We start from the raw sequence: 20,167 nt of genomic DNA, 5'->3' as shown, positions 1-20,167 counted from the left end.
TGTTATGCTGATAATCAGAATCTGACGTCGATGACGACTTATTTTTTGTTAATTTAGCCACGGTGTTAAATAAGAACCTAGGGTTGTGATGGTTTTCCTCTATTAGTGTTGAAAAGTAGGCGGATCTAGACGTTTTTATTGCATTCCTGTAATTTCGAGTACTATCCTTCCATGCTATACGAAATACCTCTAAATTCGTTTTCTTAAAGTTGCGCTCCATTTTACGGGATGCTTTTTTTAGAGTCTGAGTGTGTTCATTATACCACGGTGTTGGGCTGCTATTTTTAATTTTCTTTAAACGCAGAGGAGCAACTGTGTCTAATATTTCCGAGAAAGTAGAGTTAAAATTTTCAATAGTAGTGTCAAAATCGTCAACGTTATTACTCATGCTGGATATTTTAGACAATTCAGGCAGATTATCGAGAAACGCATCTTTGGTAGTTGAAGTAATCGTTCTACCATATTTGTAACAAGGAGTTTGATTTGCAGCCGTAGGCCATTGAAGCAAACATAATATCAGATAATGATCCGAAATATCTTCACTCTGCTGAACGATTTTAACATCGTCCACATTTATACCATAAGAAAGTATTAAATCTAAAGTATGATTACGAAGGTGAGTGGGTCCTGACACATGTTGACTAACGCCCATGGAGTTAAGAGTGTCTTTGAAAGCCAGTCCCAAGGCATCTGTATCATTGTCTACATGGATATTAAAGTCACCGACGACAAGGACTCTATCTGCGGCCAGTACTAGTTCTGATAAGAACCCACCAAAATCTTTAATAAAATCTGTGTGGTGCCCTGGAGGCCTATATACAATAGCTAGAATAAATTTTAAAAATGTTTTGTCCTTAGTATTAGGTGTCGATACGTGAAGTACCATGACTTCGAAAGAACTGTACTTAAAATTAGACTTCTGAGAGGTAATAAAAGAATTCTTGTAAAGTGCAGCGACACCTCCCCCTCTACCTTTTAGACGAGGCTCGTGTTTATAGTAATAATCATGGGGAACGGATTCATTTAGAGTAATAAAATCATCTGGCTTTAGCCATGTTTCTGTCAAACAAAGCATGTCTATTTTATGATCGGTTATCAAATCGTTAACAAAAAGTGCTTTATTTGAGAGAGATCTAATATTAAGCAATCCGAGTCGTAACAGCTGATTATCTGTATTTTGTTCATGTTTGATTTGTTTAACGTTTATTAAATTACTTTCAAGAGGTTTACGCAATATCTTATGTTTGCTAATCCGGGGGACAGACACAGTCTCTATTTTATGTTGTTTGTAAGAAGGGATTATTACATGTTGTATATTTTGTGTATTCTGTAACGCGAGACGGCAAGCAGACAGTTGGTTAAGCCATTCTGTCTCCTTCCTGACCTGGGCCCTAGGTAGTCAGACTTTAGCATTATTAAGACTGTGTGCCAAATTTCTAGAGAGGAGGGAAACCCCATCCCAGGAGGGATGGAGACCATCTCGTTTCAACAGGTCAGGTCTGCCCTCAAAACTCTTCCAGTTATTTATAAAATCTATATTATTCTGCAGGCACCACTCAGACAACCAGCCATTTAGTGATGATAATCTGCTATAAATCTCATCACCACGGTAAGCAGTAAGGGGGCCAGAGAATATTACAGTGTCTGACATCGTTTTTGCGAGCTCACACACCTCTTTAATATTATCTTTAGTGATCTCCGATTGACGGAGTCTAACATCATTTGTGCCGACATGAATAACAATCTTACTGTATTTACGATTAGCCTTAGCCAGCACATTTAAGTTTGACTTGATGTCAGGCGCTCTGGCTCCCGGTAAACATTTGACTATTGTGGCTGGTGTCTCTATGTTAACGTTCCGGACAATAGAATCACCGATCACTAGGGCACTTTCAGCAGGTTTCTCAGTCGGTGCGTCACTGAGCGGGGCAAACCTGTTCGAGACTTTAATCGGAACGGTTGAGTGATGTTTTGTCCTGCGACTATGCCGTCTCACCGTCACAAAGTTTCCCAGCTGCAGGGGATTTTCAACCGGAACCGAGCTGTGTGCGCTAACATTGCTCGCATCCGAAGTGTTTTCTACGGTTCTTACACTCTTACTATCCTCAAATAAAGATTGGATGCGAGACTCTAATTCTAAAATCTTCTCCGTCAGCCTAACTACTTCCCTGCATTTATCACATGTAAAACCCTCGCCGCTGACAGAGAAGGCTAAACTAAACATATGACATGAGGTGCAAGTAACAACAATAGGAATAGAAGCCATAACTCACCGGGTATGAAGTGCAATCCTAACTTACCAAGGTTGCTTGATGAGTCTTAGTATATACGCACCAAAATTGAGTTGTTTGGAAAGAACACACAACGCTATGTGTGGAGAACAAAAGGCACAGCACACCAACATGAAAACCTCATCCCAACTGTGAAATATGGTGGAGGGGGCATCATGGTTTGGGGCTGCGTTGCTGCCTCAGGCCCTGGACGGATTACTGTATTCGATGGAAAAATGAATTCCAAAGTTTATCAAGACATTTTGCAGGAAAACTTAAGACCATCTGTCCGCCAACTGAGGGCTTAACAGAGGATGGACGATGCAACAGGACAACGACCCAAAGCATAGAAGTAAATCAACAACAGAATGGCTTCAACAGAAGAAAATACGCCTTCTGGAGTGGCCCAGTCAGAGTCCTGACCTCAACCCGATTGAGATGCTGTGGCATGACCTCAAGAGAGCGATTCACACCAGACATCCCAAGAATATTGCTGAACTGAAACACTTTTGTAAAGAGGAATGGTCCAAAATTTCTCCTGACCGTTGTGCAGGTCTGATCTGCAACTATAGGAAACGTTTGGTTGAGGTTATTGCTGCCAAAGGAGGGTCAACCAGTTATTAAACCCAAAGGTTCACATTCTTTTTCCACCCTGCACTATGAATGTTTACATGTTGTGTTCAATAAAAACATGAAAACGTATAATGTTTGTGTGGTATTAGTTTAAGCAGACTGTGTTTCTCTATTGTTGTGACTTAGATGAAGATCAGAACACATTTTATGACCAATTTATGAAAAAAAATCCAAGTAAGCCCAAAGGGTTCAAATACTTTTTCTTTCAACTGTAAATGCATTTAAGATTGTATGTCTGTCCCCAAAGAGAGTAGAGAGAGTTCAGCTCCCTACATTCCATGCGGTCGTAAAATACTCTTATTTTGATGGTTTGGTGTGAGTTGCTATGGTCACCGGAGATATGGTCCTGCCTTGGTGTAATTTGCAGATTGGGGTTAGACCCCCAAGCGACTAGCTTGCTGGTGGGGTGAGGGGTGTTGTTGTAATATTTTAGAAATTTTATAAGTTATTGCAGTGTGTGTGCCCTGCGATGGGTTGGCACTCCATCCAGGGTGTATCCTGCCTTGATGCCTGATGACTCCTGAGATAGGCGCAGGCTCCCCGTGACCCGAGGTAGTTCGGATAAGCGGTAGAAAATGGAATGGAATAAGTTATTGCGTGTCTGATCGGTCTCGGGTACTACAGTACCTCACAAGAAAACCTTATATCATTATTTGTATATTACATGAGTTGAAGCTAAATGTAAAATTTCAAGTGAATGATATGCTGATCCATTTTATTTTGTATAAAATAAGATGTCCACACTGATGCTGTGCAATGCAACGACAAAACCACCGTTTAATAGAAATGATCCAGAACAGATAACTTCCTGAAATATAAATGCAGGCCTTTGGTAGTAATTTATATAGTCTAACTGTATAGTCTATAAGGCTGGTTGACGCCCTCTTGAGGAGGATGCAATATTGCAGTTGACATCACCATTGAGGACACGAATCTGCTTCTTGTGCATTTGTGAATCAGAGCTTTTTTGCTTTAGCCCAGTCAATATTTGCTTTGTTGAATTGTAAACTTTTTGGCACATGTTGTTTTTTCAGCAAAACTCTAAAAAACAAACTCTAAATAACAAAGAAAATCGACTGAAAATGTTGATGCGTTGTTCCAGCTATACATAAACTACAAATGTGATTTGAAAATTGTGAATATTCTGTCATGAATTAGTCATCCTCAAATTGTTCCAAACCTGTATACAATTATTTGTTCAATTTAATTCAAGTTTATTTATATAGCGCTTTTCGCAATGTGCATTGTTCCAAAGCAGCTGTACAGGGGCAAACAGGAAAAACAGAAAAGGTAAAACACAGCACAGTGCATGGTATTTATACAACGAGCAAGATCATTCTAATAAATAATATCTAATTAATAAATAAATAATTAAATAAATAAAGGCAGTCTCCCGGTGAGCAGGCCAACACTGCCCTGCTGTGGCGAGGAACCCAAACTCCAATGATTGACTAATTTAGAAAAAAAAAACTTGGGAGAATCCAGGCTCAGCTGGGACGGCCAGATCCCCTCTGACGTGTCATAGCTGCACTCAGTGACCCCGACCAAAAGTCACCGAGCAAAGATCCACGAGGAAGAGGGAGAGCCCACCATCTGCAACCCAGAAAATCCCACTCGCCGAAAACCGTGCAGGTTCAACCCGGTCCCACTCCACGATCGACATCAGAAAACAGAGGAACAACTTCACACTATTAAGTGAAAATAGTAATGGCATGTTGTAACTTTATTCCTATGTTGTCCGACATCGACCACAAACCGAACCCACACAGCCTCAGCAGATGAATCCCCACAACCAACGAGCCCCCTACTCCCCACAAACACCCACCAAGGAACCTCAATCAGGGCTACTGAATGCAGCTATTATTTAAAATTGCTGACATGTGATGTAGGTTTAGCATTAAATACCAAGTATTGTAACTTCAGCATTAATGTGACAAGTAGTCCATTTTGCTCTTGGTTGGGGATGTAGTGGTCTGAGCTGGGATGTTCAGATGGTCGTATTTCTCTTGTTTGGTGGTGGAATTGCCTTAGATGGAGCTGGGATGGTCAGTTAGTCTGCAGCTGTAGCTGGCGTAATCTCTAGATGTGGATGGGCCATATGTCGATCATCTGGACCTGGCGGAATTTCTTCCTACCTCGGGATGGGCATCCCGAGTTGAAGGCAGAAAGAGAATAATTAGCGTAGCCGCTGTTCATTAACTATGCATTAAGTGAAAGTCTGGCTGAAAAGATGTGTCTTTAATCTGGATTTGAATTGGGAGAGTGTGTCTGACCCTCGAATAGTATCAGGAAGGCTATTCCAGAGTTTAGGTGCTACGTATGAGAAAGCTTGACCCCCTTTAGTGGATTTAGTTATCCTAGGTGTCATCAAATGTCCTGAGTTTTGAGATCTTAAGAGAGCGTGATGGGTTGTAATTTGATAAAAGCTCAGTTAAGTAAGTAGGGTCTAAACCATTTAAAGCTTTGTAAGTAATTAAAATAATTTTAAAATCAATACGATACTTAATAGGTAGCCAGTAAAGCAATGATAAAACTGGGGTTATGTGATCGTATTTTCTTGACCTGGTAAGACTCTGGCAGCAGCATTCTGAACTAACTGTAGTTTGTTTAATGATGATACAGGACAACCACTAAGTAGAGCATTACAATAGTCAAGGCTTGAGGTCACAAATGCATGAATAAGCTTTTCTACGTTAGCAACACATAAAATATTTTATAATTTGGCAACATTTCTAAGGTGGAAGAAGGCTGTTTTTGTGATATTGTTCTGTGCAGTAGAGTAGGCGGGGCGAGACTGTGGCTCGAGTCCGGTGAGTAATTGTGAATTAGCGCCAGCTGTGCGCACACCGGGCTCGAATCACGTAGGAGATAGGGAGCATATAAAAGGAACGAGCGACCGGACCGTCTTGGAGAGAGGACCGGGCCCGAATTTATGTTAAGTTTATATTTATGTTCTTGTGTTTTGTATTTATGTTTTGTTCTCCGGCGGTCGTCCATGAGGGGCCGCCGGCTGTTATTATTTATATTAAAACTTGTTAAATGTCTGCCGGTTCCCGACTCCTTCCTTCCCTTTTATGGAGATTTATTACATTGGTGCCGAAACCCGGGAGGAAGGAGAGACATGCTGTCGGAGAGCCCACGCCGCCGAGTGGCCTCGCGGTGCCGGAGAGTTCTGGCTGCCCGAAGCGGAAGTGCACAGTGCGGCTACCGTCAAAACTTCAGTGGAACGGCGACCTTTGCTGCCGCGCCCCTGGGTCAAGGTGGGGTGGCTTTCGTCCAAGCGGGAGCGGGGGGTTGCCGCCGTCCGCCAGAGGCCGGAGCCTGCGTCCTTCGCCCGAGGGGGAGGAGCAGGGGGCGGAAGTGCCGAGTGTGGCCACCGCCTGCCAGAGGACGGAGCCTGCGTCCGTCCGCCCAAGGGGGAGGAGCAGGGGACGGGGAACCCGCCCCGACTCCCAGATAGAGGAGGAGCCACCGCCGGCCGCCAGGGGGCGGACGGTCGTGCCGTCCACCGAAGCCCCAGGGCCACCGCATAGCACCACGAAAGAGACTACTCCGGCTGGTTGAGGAACGAGCGGCAGCATGTCAGGGAACCGGACTATAATTTTTTTTTCCTCTCTCCCCTCTCTCTTTCCGGTCGCTCCGAGGGCTCCCGTCTCCGTTGTCTCGTCTCGTCGCTGCATACCCCCCACCCCCCCCCGAGGGAGGGGGAGGGAGCTTGCACAGTCGCGGGGGTACCCCCCGGCCTGTGAGGGGTGATGGGGGTATGTAGTAGAGTAGGCGGGGCGAGACCGTGGTTCAAGTCCGGTGAGTAATTGTGAATTAGCGCCAGCTGTGCGCACACCGGGCTCGAATCACGTAGGAGATAGGGAGCATATAAAAGGAATGAGCGACCGGACCATCGAGGAGAGAGGACCAGGCCCGAACTTATGTTAAGTTTATATTTATGTTTTTGTGTTTTGTATTTATGTTTTGTTCGCCGGCGGTCGTCCGTGAGGGGCTGCTGGCTGTTATTATTTATATTAAAACTTGTCAAATGTCTGCCGGTTCCCGACTCCTTCCTTCCCTTTTATGGAGATTTATTACATTATGTTTAACACAAAGAAAGATATTTGTAAGATTGTTGGCAAATTGATGGCAGTTCTGGGGCAACATTGACTAACAAAATTAGTAAAAATGTATAATGGTAGTAAAAGATTCCCCTGAACTGTTCACTTTCCTATTTTTTTTATATATCTTCGTTAAAAAATCAATACAACATTTTTTTACTATGTTAGACAATGTTGCACTTTTACAGGTTTGGAACAAACCTGAATTACCTCTCAAATTGAACTCTACACTGCTATTATTTTGAACACGCCCCTTTCAATTTGTGAATTAATTACACAGAATCAGCAGCATGCATGTCATGACTGTTGGGTGTGTTGGTTTTCTATTACTCTACTATACCTACTAGTAAATTATTTGCCATGTAGAAAAATAATTTATACCAAAAACAGTGATTGATCTCGTTAATGATGTTGGACTGCTATCGAGGTATGCCTCTTTGATGCTTTGATGATTTAGCGTTCAAATGTTTAGAACTTCTAAACAAAATGAGATATTTTTACCATATTTCAAATGGTGTGGGCACAGTTTGATATTACTCATATTAGGTAGTGGAACTGCGCCACTTTGAACAAATTAAATTGGCTCTAACTACATTACTGTTTGTCTGATTGACCTCAATAACAGTGTCTTTGTCTCCGTTGCTATCAATATTTCATAACTGTCATTATCTGAGAGAACATGCAGTTTCATCACAATGCCACTGGTGCAAACTTGTGAAAATTTTAAGTTTTAACTCCTTTCCCAAAGTCACCATTTGAGTCTCTTTGAGGCTCTTTTTGCTTTTAAAGGCCTTGATCCCATAATTGCTGCTTGCAGTTATATTTTTTTACATTTACGATTTCATCTCTGCTCTTTGCGGATGATGTTGTCGTGCTGGCCCCATCAGACCATGACCTTCAGCAAGAACTGGGACGGTTTTCAGCAGAGTGTGAAGCGGCTGGGATGAGAATCACCTCCAAATCCAAGGCCATGGTTCTAAGTCGGAAAAGGGTGGCTTGCTCACTTCAGGTAGGTGGAGAGTTCCTGCCTCAAGTGGAGGAGTTCAAGTATCTTGGGGTCGTGTTCACGAGTGAGGGAAGGATGGATCGGGAGATTGACAGACGGATCGGTGCAGCCTCTGCAGTAATGCGGTCGCTGTACCGGTCTGTCGGGTTGAAGAAGGAGCTGAGCCTCAAGGCGAAGCTCCGATTTACCGGTCAATCTACGTTCCTACTCTCACCTATGGTCGTGAGCTGTGGGTCATGACCGAAAGGACAAGATCCCGGATACAGGCGGCCGAAATGAGCTTCCTCCGCAGGGTGGCTGGGCGATCCCTTAGAGATAGGGTGAGAAGCTCGGTCACTCGGGAGGAGCTCAGAGTAGATCCGCTGCTCCTCCACATCGAGAGGGGCCAGCTGAGGTGGCTCGGATATCTTTTCCGGATGCCCCCTGGACGCCTTGTTCGGGCATGTCCCACCGGGAGGAGACCCCGGGGAAGACCTAGGACACACTGGAGGGACTATGTCTCCCGGCTGGCCTGGGAACGCCTCGGTGTCCCCCCGGAAGAGCTGGAGGAAGTGTCTAGGGAGAGGGAAGTCTGGGCATCCCTACTTAGACTGCTGCCCCCGCGACCCGGCCCCGGATAAAGCGGAAGAAAATGGATGGATGGACATTTACATTTATGAATTTGGCAGACGCTTTTATCCAAAGCGACTTACATTTCATTATCCTATACATTTATACATAGGTATTTGCAATCCCCTGGGATCGAACCCACAACCTTGCGTTCTTAACGCAATGCTCTTACCGCTGAGATACAGGAAAGCTTATTATGTAATCTTTTTGTGTTTTCAGAATAAAGAAGGGAAGAGCCCTTTGCACATGGCTGCTATTCGTGGATGCTGCACCTGTTCAGAAATACTTATTAAAAATGGTATGTACTTAACACATACAAAATAAAAATAAATAAGGCAATGTGAATTTCAGTGTTGGTCCAGGCTGGTAAGTGCTGGTTTGGTGGTGATCTAACTGCAGAATATGCATATCCACGTTATTGACTGGGCAAAAGAAAAAGCTAGTGAGCTTTTGACCCAACAGGATTATTTCTACTAAAGCAGGTTAAGCAGGTTAAAGTTGTCATCTGTGAAACAGACAAACGTCTTCATTGAATAAATTGTTGTGGACTGTCAATTAAATGCAAAACAAACATTTAATATAAGTCTGGTCCGTAAATAATGCAAATATAATTCACTTTGATTTTAATAAGAATTATTAAAGGGACACTTCACCAAAGACATGAAAATTCTGTCATGAATTTCTCAATCTCAAATTTCTCACACTCACTCTCCCCGGACTATTGATTGCCCTCATCTGTTCCTCATTACGCAGACTCCGTATATACCCACCTCATATGTCTAGTCTCGTCAGATCTAGTTGTTGTATGTTGCCATATCTCTAGTGCTGATCATAAGTGGATGTATTTTTGTGTGTTTCCCTGTTTGTTTTTATACCTGTGGATTATTACCTGTGTTTAGATTTATACCTGTGGATGTCTATTTGTGTTGGATTCCTTGCCTGTGTGTTCCCCCTCTTTGTAATAAATCATCTTCTCACTCACCTGCTTGTCGGCTTCTCGCATTTCCTTCACGGAGTCAGCACACTCTGTTCTGGATTCAGGTCACCAAAGGCAACCAGTTGACCCTCTCGCTCCTCTCCAACTGCTACTGGTGGCCCGGAATGGCTCAGGATGCCTCCCGCTTTGTTAAAGGATGCTTAGTCTGCACCATGTCCAAAGTTCCCTGTCGCTTACCAAAAATCGCTTACTAATCCCTTTATTGTCACTTAACCATATACACAGGTGCAACAGTAGGTGAAAAACGTGGGTGCAGTTCCAACCAATATGGCAGTATGACAGACATTGTGTCAGACAGGGGCCTTCAATTCAAAGAATGGAAAGCTTATAGGTTGCATTGGCTACCGATTGATGCTTGCATCAAATTCAAAGCTCTGCTTCTTGCCTTACAAGACTACCACTGGTTCTGCACACCCATACCCACACTTACTGATTCAGATATATGTACCCTCCAAGATGCAAGCGAACAACGTCTTGTAGTGCCATCCCTAAATGGCACAAAATCACTTTCACACACCTTTTATGGAACTTTTCCACAATGGTGGAATGATCTGCCTTTTTCTGTAGGAACAGAGGAATCTTTACCCTCTTTAAGAATTGGCTAAAGACACATCTCTTTCGTCAACACCTGACCCCTAACTGCTTCATCTGGGTGATTTCCTCCTCTATAGCCAGCCGGCAAGCCTCTGGGACCCGGTAGGGCCGCTGCCTAACGATGAGGCCGAGTGGAGTCCGAATGTCATGCTGTATGATTCTTGTCTGCTCAGGCCTCTCGGAGAAGATGTCCTGGAACTGACTGACCAGGGAATGGGGGTCCTGTTTCTAGACAGCCGATACCCGATAGATCTCCGCGATAGCTGCCTTCTGGGTTGGTGGGGCTATCCACTTCTTCAGCAAGTTTATGTGGTAGGGCCCAGGTCAGGAAGGAGACAGAATGGCTTAACAAACTGTCTGCTTGCCGTCTCGCGTTACAGAATACACAAAATATACAACATGTAATAATCCCTTCTTACAAACAACATAAAATAGAGACTGTGTCTGTCCCCCGGATTAGCAAACATAAGATATTGCGTAAACCTCTTGAAAGTAATTTAATAAACGTTAAACAAATCAAACATGAACAAAATACAGATAATCAGCTGTTACGACTCGGATTGCTTAATATTAGATCTCTCTCAAATAAAGCACTTTTTGTTAACGATTTGATAACCGATCATAAAATAGACATGCTTTGTTTGACAGAAACATGGCTAAAGCCAGATGATTTTATTACTCTAAATGAATCCGTTCCCCATGATTATTACTATAAACACGAGCCTCGTCTAAAAGGTAGAGGGGGAGGTGTCGCTGCACTTTACAAGAATTCTTTTATTACCTCTCAGAAGTCTAATTTTAAATACAATTCTTTTGAAGTCATGGTACTTCACGTATCGACACCTAATACTAAGGACAAAACATTTTTAAAATTTATTCTAGCTATTGTATATAGGCCTCCAGGGCACCACACAGATTTTATTAAAGATTTTGGTGGGTTCTTATCAGAACTAGTACTGGCCGCAGATAGAGTCCTTGTCGTCGGTGACTTTAATATCCATGTAGACAATGATACAGATGCCTTGGGACTGGCTTTCAAAGACACTCTTAACTCTATGGGCGTTAGTCAACATGTGTCAGGACCCACTCACCTTCGTAATCATACTTTAGATTTAATACTTTCTTATGGTATAAATGTGGACGATGTTAAAATCGTTCAGCAGAGTGAAGATATTTCGGATCATCATCTGATATTATGTTTGCTTCAATGGCCTACGGCTGCAAATCAAACTCCTTGTTACAAATATGGTAGAACGATTACTTCAACTACCAAAGATGCGTTTCTCGATAATCTGCCTGAATTGTCTAAAATATCTAGCATGAGTAATAACGTTGACGATTTTGACACTACTATTGAAAATTTTAACTCTACTTTCTCGGAAATATTAGACATAGTTGCTCCTCTGCGTAAAAATAGCAGCCCAACACCGTGGTATAATGAACACACTCAGACTCTAAAAAAGGCATCCCGTAAAATGGAGCGCAACTTTAAGAAAACGAATTTAGAGGTATTTCGTATAGCATGGAAGGATAGTACTCGAAATTACAGGAATGCAATAAAAACGTCTAGATCCGCCTACTTTTCAACACTAATAGAGGAAAACCATCACAACCCTAGGTTCTTATTTAACACCGTGGCTAAATTAACAAAAAATAAGTTGTCATCGACGTCAGATTCTGATTATCAGCATAACAGTGATGAATTTATGAACTACTTCACGAGTAAAATCCAAGATATAAGAGAAAAAATTATAACAATGCAACCTGTAGTGAAATCCGCTGAACAAACTAACTACAGCACCCCTAAGGAGAAATTGCAATTATTTTCTACAGTAGATCACGATGAACTGTCTAAAATCATTAGATCATCTAAATCATCATTACAGGCCTATATCGAATTTACCTTTTATATCTAAAGTTCTGGAAAAAGTAGTTTCAACTCAATTATGCTCCTTCCTCCAAAGGAATGACATTAATGATGAATTCCAGTCTGGATTTCGAGCATGTCACAGTACAGAGACTGCTTTGATCAGAGTTACAAATAATCTGCTTTTAGCGTCTGACCGTGGCTGTATTTCGTTATTGGTGCTGCTAGACCTCAGTGCTGCATTTGACACCATTGACCACAGCATACTTCTACATAGACTCGAAAATTACGTTGGCATTAACGGAATAGCATTGAAATGGTTTAAGTCTTATTTATCCGACCGTTTTCAATTTGTAGCAATAAACAATGAGGTGTCCCGCAAATCACAAGTCCAGTACGGTGTACCACAGGGCTCAGTCTTGGGACCCCTGCTCTTCGCATTATACATGCTACCTCTAGGAGATATAATAAAGCGACACGGAATTAGCTTTCACTGTTATGCTGATGATACTCAACTTTATATTTCCTCGATGCCTCATGAAACCCAGCAGTTTCATCGAATAAAGGATTGCATAGTTGACTTAAAAATGTGGATGAGTAACAATTTTTTACTACTAAACTCGGACAAAACAGAAGTGTTACTTACTGGACCGAAAACTGCTATGCGTAACAACCAAGAATACTGCTTAACGATTGACGGATGCTCCATAAAATCCTCGTCATCAGCTAAGAATCTTGGCGTTGTATTCGACAGTACTCTCTCATTTGAAAGCCATGTCGCAAACACCTGTAAAATTGCATTTTTCCATCTTAAGAATATATCTAAATTACGTCATATACTGTCACTTTCAGATGCAGAGAAATTAATTCATGCATTCATGACATCAAGACTAGATTACTGTAATGCACTTCTAGGTGGTTGCCCTGCGGGCCTATTACAAAAACTGCAACTGGTTCAAAACGCGGCAGCTCGAGTTCTTACACGTACAAAAAAGTATGAGCATATAACCCCGGTTCTGTCAACCTTGCACTGGTTACCTATAAAGCATCGCATTAACTTTAAGATCTTGCTTATTACCTATAAAGCCCTACATGGTCTAGCGCCGCAGTATTTGAATGAACTTCTATTGTATTACAGACCTCCACGTACATTACGCTCTAAGGGGTCCTGTCAGTTGGTAATACCTAGAATTTCAAAATCAAGTGCAGGTGGTAGATCGTTTTCTTATCTAGCGCCTAAACTTTGGAATATTCTTCCCTGCACGGTCCGGGAGGCAGACACACTCTGTCAGTTTAAATCTAGACTAAAGACTCATCTTTTTAATCTTGCATACACTACACCTCCATAATATTAATCCTCAGAGGATTTAGGCTGCATTATCTAGATCAACCGGAACCAGGAACACATCCAACAACAAATGATGCACTTGTTGCATCAAAGAGTGCAGAACAGTACTCTACTCTCAGCCAGTCTTGTCTCTTTGTTCCAAGGTTACCGCAGGATGCAGTTCATGCCCAGACCTGATGGCAGAGCTGAGAATGGAAAGCGGTGACCTGACAAGTGCTAAGAGGATAGAGCTGGATAAAGGACGCGACAACTTTGTTTTTTCTACAACATTTCAAATGCTATTAGATTGTTAATGATAATCTTTAATCCTTAATTTTTATATTTTTACTAAGCCTTGTTGTGCAAGCACTGTTGAGCTTGTGCAGAGGCAGCAGCTTTTGCCAGAGGGGAACTGGAATCCCCTGGTTGGGCCTGGGTTCCCCTGAGGTTTTTTTTCTCGATGGGAGTTTTGGGTTCCTCACCACCGTTTGCATATTGTTTTGCACTATCTGCCTGGCCGGGGGGGCTGCTTTAGAATTCATACTTGTATTAAATGTGTCTCATGTACAGCTGCTTTGTAACAATGAAAATTGTAAAAAGCGCTATATAAATAAAGTTGAGTTGAGTTGAGATTCTCTTCCTTCCGGCGTCTCGGCTGACGGACGCGGGAGTTGACTCGCCTGACCTTCTCAATGATTGTGTAGGGTCCACTCCAGGATGCCAGGAACTTTGATATTGCCCTCGAGAGTAATACCAGCACTCGGTCACCGGGCTGGAACTCTGGGGGTTGGGCGGGTCGGTCATGCGACCTGTGTTGGGTGCACTGGGCTTCGGCAAGATGTTCCTGAATGAGTGGCATTACCGATCGATCCGGATCTTCATCTGCCATACGTGCTCAATGAGACTTTGGTGCGGGGCTGGTTGCTGTTCCAAGGCCTCTTTGGCAACATCCAGTAGTCCCCGGGGTTGCCGACCGAAGAGTAGTGCGAAGGGGGTGAATCCTGTCGGGGTTTGGGGTACTTCTCGAACTCGGAAGAGCAAGTACGGCAGCATGAGGTCCCAGTCGCGCCCTTCCTCTGCCACCACTCGCCGCACCATCCTCTTCAGGGTCTCTCCACGAGACCATCTGTCTACAGATGATATACCGAGGTTCGAAGTGGTTTCACCTGGAGGAGGTGGCAGAGGTCCGCCATCAGGAATAGGAAGAGCTCCTTCGCTATGGCCTTGGAGGTGGTCTTCCTCAACGGTAAGGCTTCGGGGTACCGGGTGGTGTAGTCGACGATGACCAGAATATGCTCATGTTCCCGGGCAGACTTGGGCAGCGGCCCTGTCAGGTCCAATCCCACGCACTCGAAAGGCAGTTCTATGATGGGTAAAGGAATGAGGGGGATGTTTTCTGGCACACTTGACATGGCTGGCAGTATCTCTTGAATTCTGCCTCCAGGCCGGGCCAATGAAAATGGCCCATATGAGTTGGGCCATGTTGGCGGGCCCTAGATGGCGGGCCCTAGATGGGCCCTGCCATGGGGTGGGTGTGTGCCAGTTCCAGGATGGTGTCCGTCTTCCCCTACGGCACCACCAGCAGTTGTTTTTCCTCCCCCCGTCTCTAGCGACGCAGTACAACAGACCGTTCCGTATGATGAAGTACGGGAGGGGGTGTGGACCAGGTATTTGGACCTCCTCCTCTACCTTCCGTATCTGGTTCAAACAGTTCTGGAGTCGATCATCCTCTCTCTGTTCTTTTCCAAAGGACCCTTCCCCGGTTACCTGTTGGAAAAGTTCTGAGAAAAGGTTAGGGTCTGAACACATTTAACCTAGCTTTGGCTTTCCATCGCTAGGAGCACCGGATTATGCTCCCGAGGCTTCAGTTGTTGGCGACGGTGGCGGCGGCCCCCACGATCGGTTGACCGGAAAGGACGCAGCCATTAGTTGGTCAAACCCAGGACAGTCCCGGCCGAGCAGCATTGGCACCGGTAGGTCGTCTATGATCCCCACTTCCATATCCTAGTCTCCCTGTCGTATGGTCACAGTAATCCGGCGAGCGGGGACTTGCCTGGTATCGCCATGGACGCAGGTGATGGGGATCATGGTCATCCTCTTCACCTGGGTCGGAACAACCTCGGACTGGGCCAGCGTCACCGAACTGCCAGAGTCCAAGGTGGCGGTCTCTGGTTGTCCGTTGATGTGGATGGTCCTACGGGGGGCCCTAGTAAGAGGGGTCCTGTCATCCAGGACCAGGCGCTCGGGGGGATGGGGTCCATGGGCATGGGCTCGGGGGTGGGGGCCGCTGGTGGTGGTGGTCCCACCCTCTCTCCTACCTCACATGCCGCGGATGCCTACGTGAGCTCTACCGACTCCACCAATTCCCTCAAAGAGGCGGGTCCTCGCATTCCGACTCTATGGCGTAGACGTTCAGGTTGTGCTGAAGGCGGTCCACCACGATTTTCTCTGCCACCTGGGCGGCAGTGGGGTTGTTGCCCAGGAGCCAGAGGTGGGCGATTCTTGAAAGCTGGGCAGCCTTGGCTCTCACAGGGATGTGCTCGTCATATGCCCATTGGCAGAATTTCTGGGCAGCGCTGACCGGTTCTCACTAGAATTTCCGCCTTGACGGCGTCGTAGTCAACATTGGTTGGAGCAGGTAGAGCATAATAGGCCCGTTGGGCCTCTCCTGAGAGGAATGGGGCGAGTATTTTCGCCCAATCTGGTTTGGCCCAGCCCTCCCAGTGGCGATGACCTTGAACATGTGGAATGTCCCGTGCTTCCGTGGTGGCTGCCGGTTGGCGAGGTGAGCCTGTTTCAACAAAGGGGAAACAACCATTAGCAAATTCCTACCTCAGAGTCGTGGCTCACCATGCTTCTGTTGTGGCCGGTGTTTATGCCGGCAAAGGTTGATTCTTGATGATCGGCTGTGCCTCCTTCTTACCCTCTGTTCCCATGGTGACGCTGATTGCGCTATGGGAGACTCACCACAAGCTGCTATGTTAGGAAAACTGAGGCCAGTTCTATTGCACTTACGCATTTGGTGCCCTTTTGTTGCACTGATCACTTTCATTGTTGTGCCTCATTGGTAAGCCGCTTTGTATAAAAGCATCTGCTAAATTACTAAATGGAAATGGAAAGCATTCTTCAATCTTCTCGGAGTTACTGTCAGTCTCACCTCTGCAGTACCTGAAAACCATACCTAAGTAAAAGTACAGATATCTTGAAGTGAAAAATTCTCCATTACAAGTTTCAAGTTACTAATTCCAAAACAACTTCAGTAAAATCTTAGAGATTCATTAATATTAAACGTAGCATTTAAATTATTATAACTATATTCGTATAAAAATAAACTTGAATATATTAAGATACATTTTAAAGTAATGAAGCAAACATATTATCTTTTGATCTTATTGAAAACCTATATAAATAATTTAAATTCTGTTGATTCTGTATTGATATAAAGTCAGTAGTTGCCTTCACAAACTTTCACTGCAGCCGTGTTTATTCCTGCCCTGCAAATGTCTTTCAATTCATGAACACACATCTACAACTAGGCGTCCGCGGAGCCCACTTTGAGATTTTTGCAATCATGTATCTCTAAGAAGTCTTTTTTAGAAGATTTTTGTAACATTTTCTCTTCTAGGTGCAGATGTGGAATGCTCCGATAAATATGGCAATACTCCTCTTCACACTGCTGCCAAACTTGGTCATGAGCTGTTCATTAGCACACTTATAAAGAGTGGCACAAACATGGCCAGGTGTGTCTATGCAAACCCTAAACTGCACACACCCCAGATTCTGGGTATACTTTGAATAGATTCTCTGATTTTAACCGATTTTCAATTTCATGAAACAGTATCTATTAAGAAATTCCAAGAAACAATTCTTAATGCTCATGCACATCCTTCAGACAATTTGAATATCTATACTACACCTCTCATCCTGAAGAAGTCGCCAGCTTTTGATTTGTTCCATCTAAAATGATATAATTACAGCAAAATGAGCTGCCTTATGTCCTACTTAGACCATGTGGATCAGCTTTAATCAAAAAACGAGTAGGCACATTTACAAGGTTTTATTTTTTTAGATAATGTGCGTTGTGCAGTTTGTGCCACTGCTGAAATTAAAAGTTCAATGTTGATGTGTCTTTTAGTAATATTGGTAAGTAAGTAAGAGGGTTTAGTTATCACCATTTATATTTAAATATGGATTCCATATGTGTAAAACACATAAACATTCCTAATAAATGTTGATAAATAATCGATTATTTATAATAATTTAATCAAATCAATTCTTAAAATTGAAATCAAATTGAATCAAAAAATTGATTTACCAAATTGGTCGCAATACCTTGGCGTAGTGAAATGTTTGGGATCATATTTGGATTTGCATGATTGACACATTGGCATGTAGTTTTATTGGTCATTCTCTGTTTAAATGATATTGACTACAGCAAAAATATGTCACCCTGTACCTTCAGATTAATGCAAATTTGATGTTGAAAAATGCTTAATTATAATTTGCTCTACTCAATCCCCTCACAGACGACATATTAATAAGATGTATCCACAGCACTTGGCTTTACTTCATGGCTTTTCTGGCTGTTGCCAAAAGTTACTATCATCAGGTAAAAATCATAAACCTGCATCTATTAAGAATTTAAACTGCAAGTACTATACAGCAAGTAGTATAAACTGCTAAAATTTTTACACTGCAAAAGTATTTTATACATTTTGTTGATGACCCTAATTGTTAAAAAATGTTGCATTAGCATTATAACCACCATCTAATATTGTGTGTTTGTATTATATACTTGCACTTATATACTTGCACTGTCAACAGGGCTTGACATAAACACGCAGGACAGCCTGGGCAGAACGTGTTTGCATATAGCTGCTTTACGGGGGTATGTTGAACATCTTTGCATTATGTGTTTACATTCTTTTCTAAAAAAATTGTCATTCATTCTGTCTTCTTTTGTTCATTGCCAGAAATGTTGAATGTCTTAAATTGCTGTTGAGCTGTGGTGCTGATATGAATAAAAAGGACATATTTGGAAGGTAAAATATTTAGCAGTCAATAATTTTGAATCGGATTTAGAGTTTTTTTTCTAGTTCAGTATGTCTAACTTTTGATGACAGAAGTACTCATCCTGGCATGAAATAGAGAGGACCATGTTAGGAACCATGAGATTAATGGGATACAATCATTAGCGTAGGTCAGACAGGCACAAATCAAAGGCATAAAACAAGAAAACACTGCAAGGGTTTTAAACAGATAATCCACATAGACAAATTAAAACTGCAGATGTGACAAGACTTTGCATGCAAAAACACCTGTACATGAATAGACATAGATTGACGTTGCATTGGCCGTAATTTGTATGTTGCCATCATACTGGGTTATCATCCTTTAACCGATTTCAATGGTTTACAATTTACATGGAGTGCAAATAAGTACTTACTTTACTTTTGACAACATCGCTTTAAGCAGATGTCAAGAGGTGATTTGGCTTTTCATATTTATTTATAATATGTTGGAGTGCCGATGTGACAGTCTGTAATGAACTACATGCAGTGTTGGGGAGTAGTTAACTTCAATATATGCTACTAACTTAACTAAACTTCCCTTTCTGTCAGTCTCTCGACGTTGAGTCGAACCGACAGATGGGGTTTGCCTCGAGAACCTATCAACTTCGACTAGACTTAGATAAGGCCGTCTCGGCAGTTCCAGAATTGTTTGAGTTTTTTCTCTAAAAGAGCTAATTTCTCCATCGTGGCATGTTCTGCTGTTCTCGTGGGTGCAACACACTCATCGAGGAGGGGAACGAACACAATGTTTGCCTCAAGTGTTTGGGTTTCCAGCACGCTGGGGCAGCCTTTGTGGATAAGTCCTGCTCACAACCTCAGTCAGAGGCAGGGATGCTCCCTTGCTTCTGGCCGAGGTCTCCACCCTTCTGGTGAAGGAAGCGATCGTCTATCAGATTTCAGGATTGGTTCATGGCAAACGCCTGAAGGATTCGTACTTTCATGTCTCATTTCTCCCTCATCATCGCCTGTTCCTACGGTATGCTTTCGAGGGGCGGGCATATCAGTATAGAGTCCTCCCTTTCTGTCTATCCCTGTCCCCATGAGTCCTCACGAAGGCTGTGAAAGCCGCCCTCGCTCCTCCCAGGGAGAAGGGTGTGCGGGTACTAAACTATCTTGACGACTGGCTTATCTTGGAACACTCGCGAGATCTGTTGTTTACACACAGGGACCTGATGCTCCGGCACCCACATCGCTTGGGACTTTAGGTCATCGGAAAAGAGTAAGCATGTCCCTGTGCATAGCATCTTTTTTCCCGATAAGGAACTCGACTCTCCATAATAGCGGGGCTGACTACCCAGCGCGCACGGTCAGTGTTGAACTGCTTGAACCGTGTTGAACCTTTTGAAGCAGCCAGCGGTCCCCCTGAAACAATTTTTAGAGACTCCTGGGACACATGGCATCCTTGGAAGGGGTGATACCACTCGGGTTGATGCACATGAGTCCGCTCCAACACTGGCTGCAGAGTTAAGGTCCCTGGAGTGCGTGGCACACCGGCAGCAGGCGCACCCTAACCCCCTGATCTTCAATGACTTTTTATGGACAGGGATTCCTCTCTGGCAGGTTACGAGGCACGTCGTGGTGATGACAGTTGCCTCCCTGCAGAGTTGGGGTGCCGTATGCTACAGGCACGCAGTGTCTAGGTGATGGACGGGCCCCGGCATACGATGGGATATCAACTGCCTAGAC

At 43.6% G+C, this 20,167-nt stretch overlaps 2 protein-coding genes across 2 annotated transcripts in view; one reads left to right on the top strand and one right to left on the bottom strand.

Annotated features, from left to right (window-relative positions):
- Positions 1-20,167, top strand: part of LOC130410597 (serine/threonine-protein phosphatase 6 regulatory ankyrin repeat subunit C-like) — a 109,909-nt gene that overhangs the window by 28,110 nt on the left and 61,632 nt on the right. The window contains exons 9-13 of the mRNA XM_056735361.1: positions 8,844-8,922; positions 17,035-17,149; positions 17,936-18,018; positions 18,234-18,297; positions 18,383-18,451. Of these exons, the coding sequence (XP_056591339.1) occupies positions 8,844-8,922; positions 17,035-17,149; positions 17,936-18,018; positions 18,234-18,297; positions 18,383-18,451 (410 nt within the window). The remainder of the gene's footprint in view (positions 1-8,843; positions 8,923-17,034; positions 17,150-17,935; positions 18,019-18,233; positions 18,298-18,382; positions 18,452-20,167) is intronic.
- On the bottom strand, positions 1,137-2,305 carry LOC130410598 (uncharacterized). The gene has a single exon (XM_056735362.1). It carries the CDS (start codon positions 2,264-2,266, stop codon positions 1,400-1,402), a length of 867 nt encoding a protein of 288 aa, XP_056591340.1. The 5' UTR covers positions 2,267-2,305; the 3' UTR covers positions 1,137-1,399.

This window comes from Triplophysa dalaica, chromosome 21, assembly GCF_015846415.1.
Source record: "Triplophysa dalaica isolate WHDGS20190420 chromosome 21, ASM1584641v1, whole genome shotgun sequence".
Lineage (NCBI taxonomy): Eukaryota > Metazoa > Chordata > Actinopteri > Cypriniformes > Nemacheilidae > Triplophysa > Triplophysa dalaica.
This window is presented reverse-complemented; position numbering and strand designations above follow the sequence as displayed.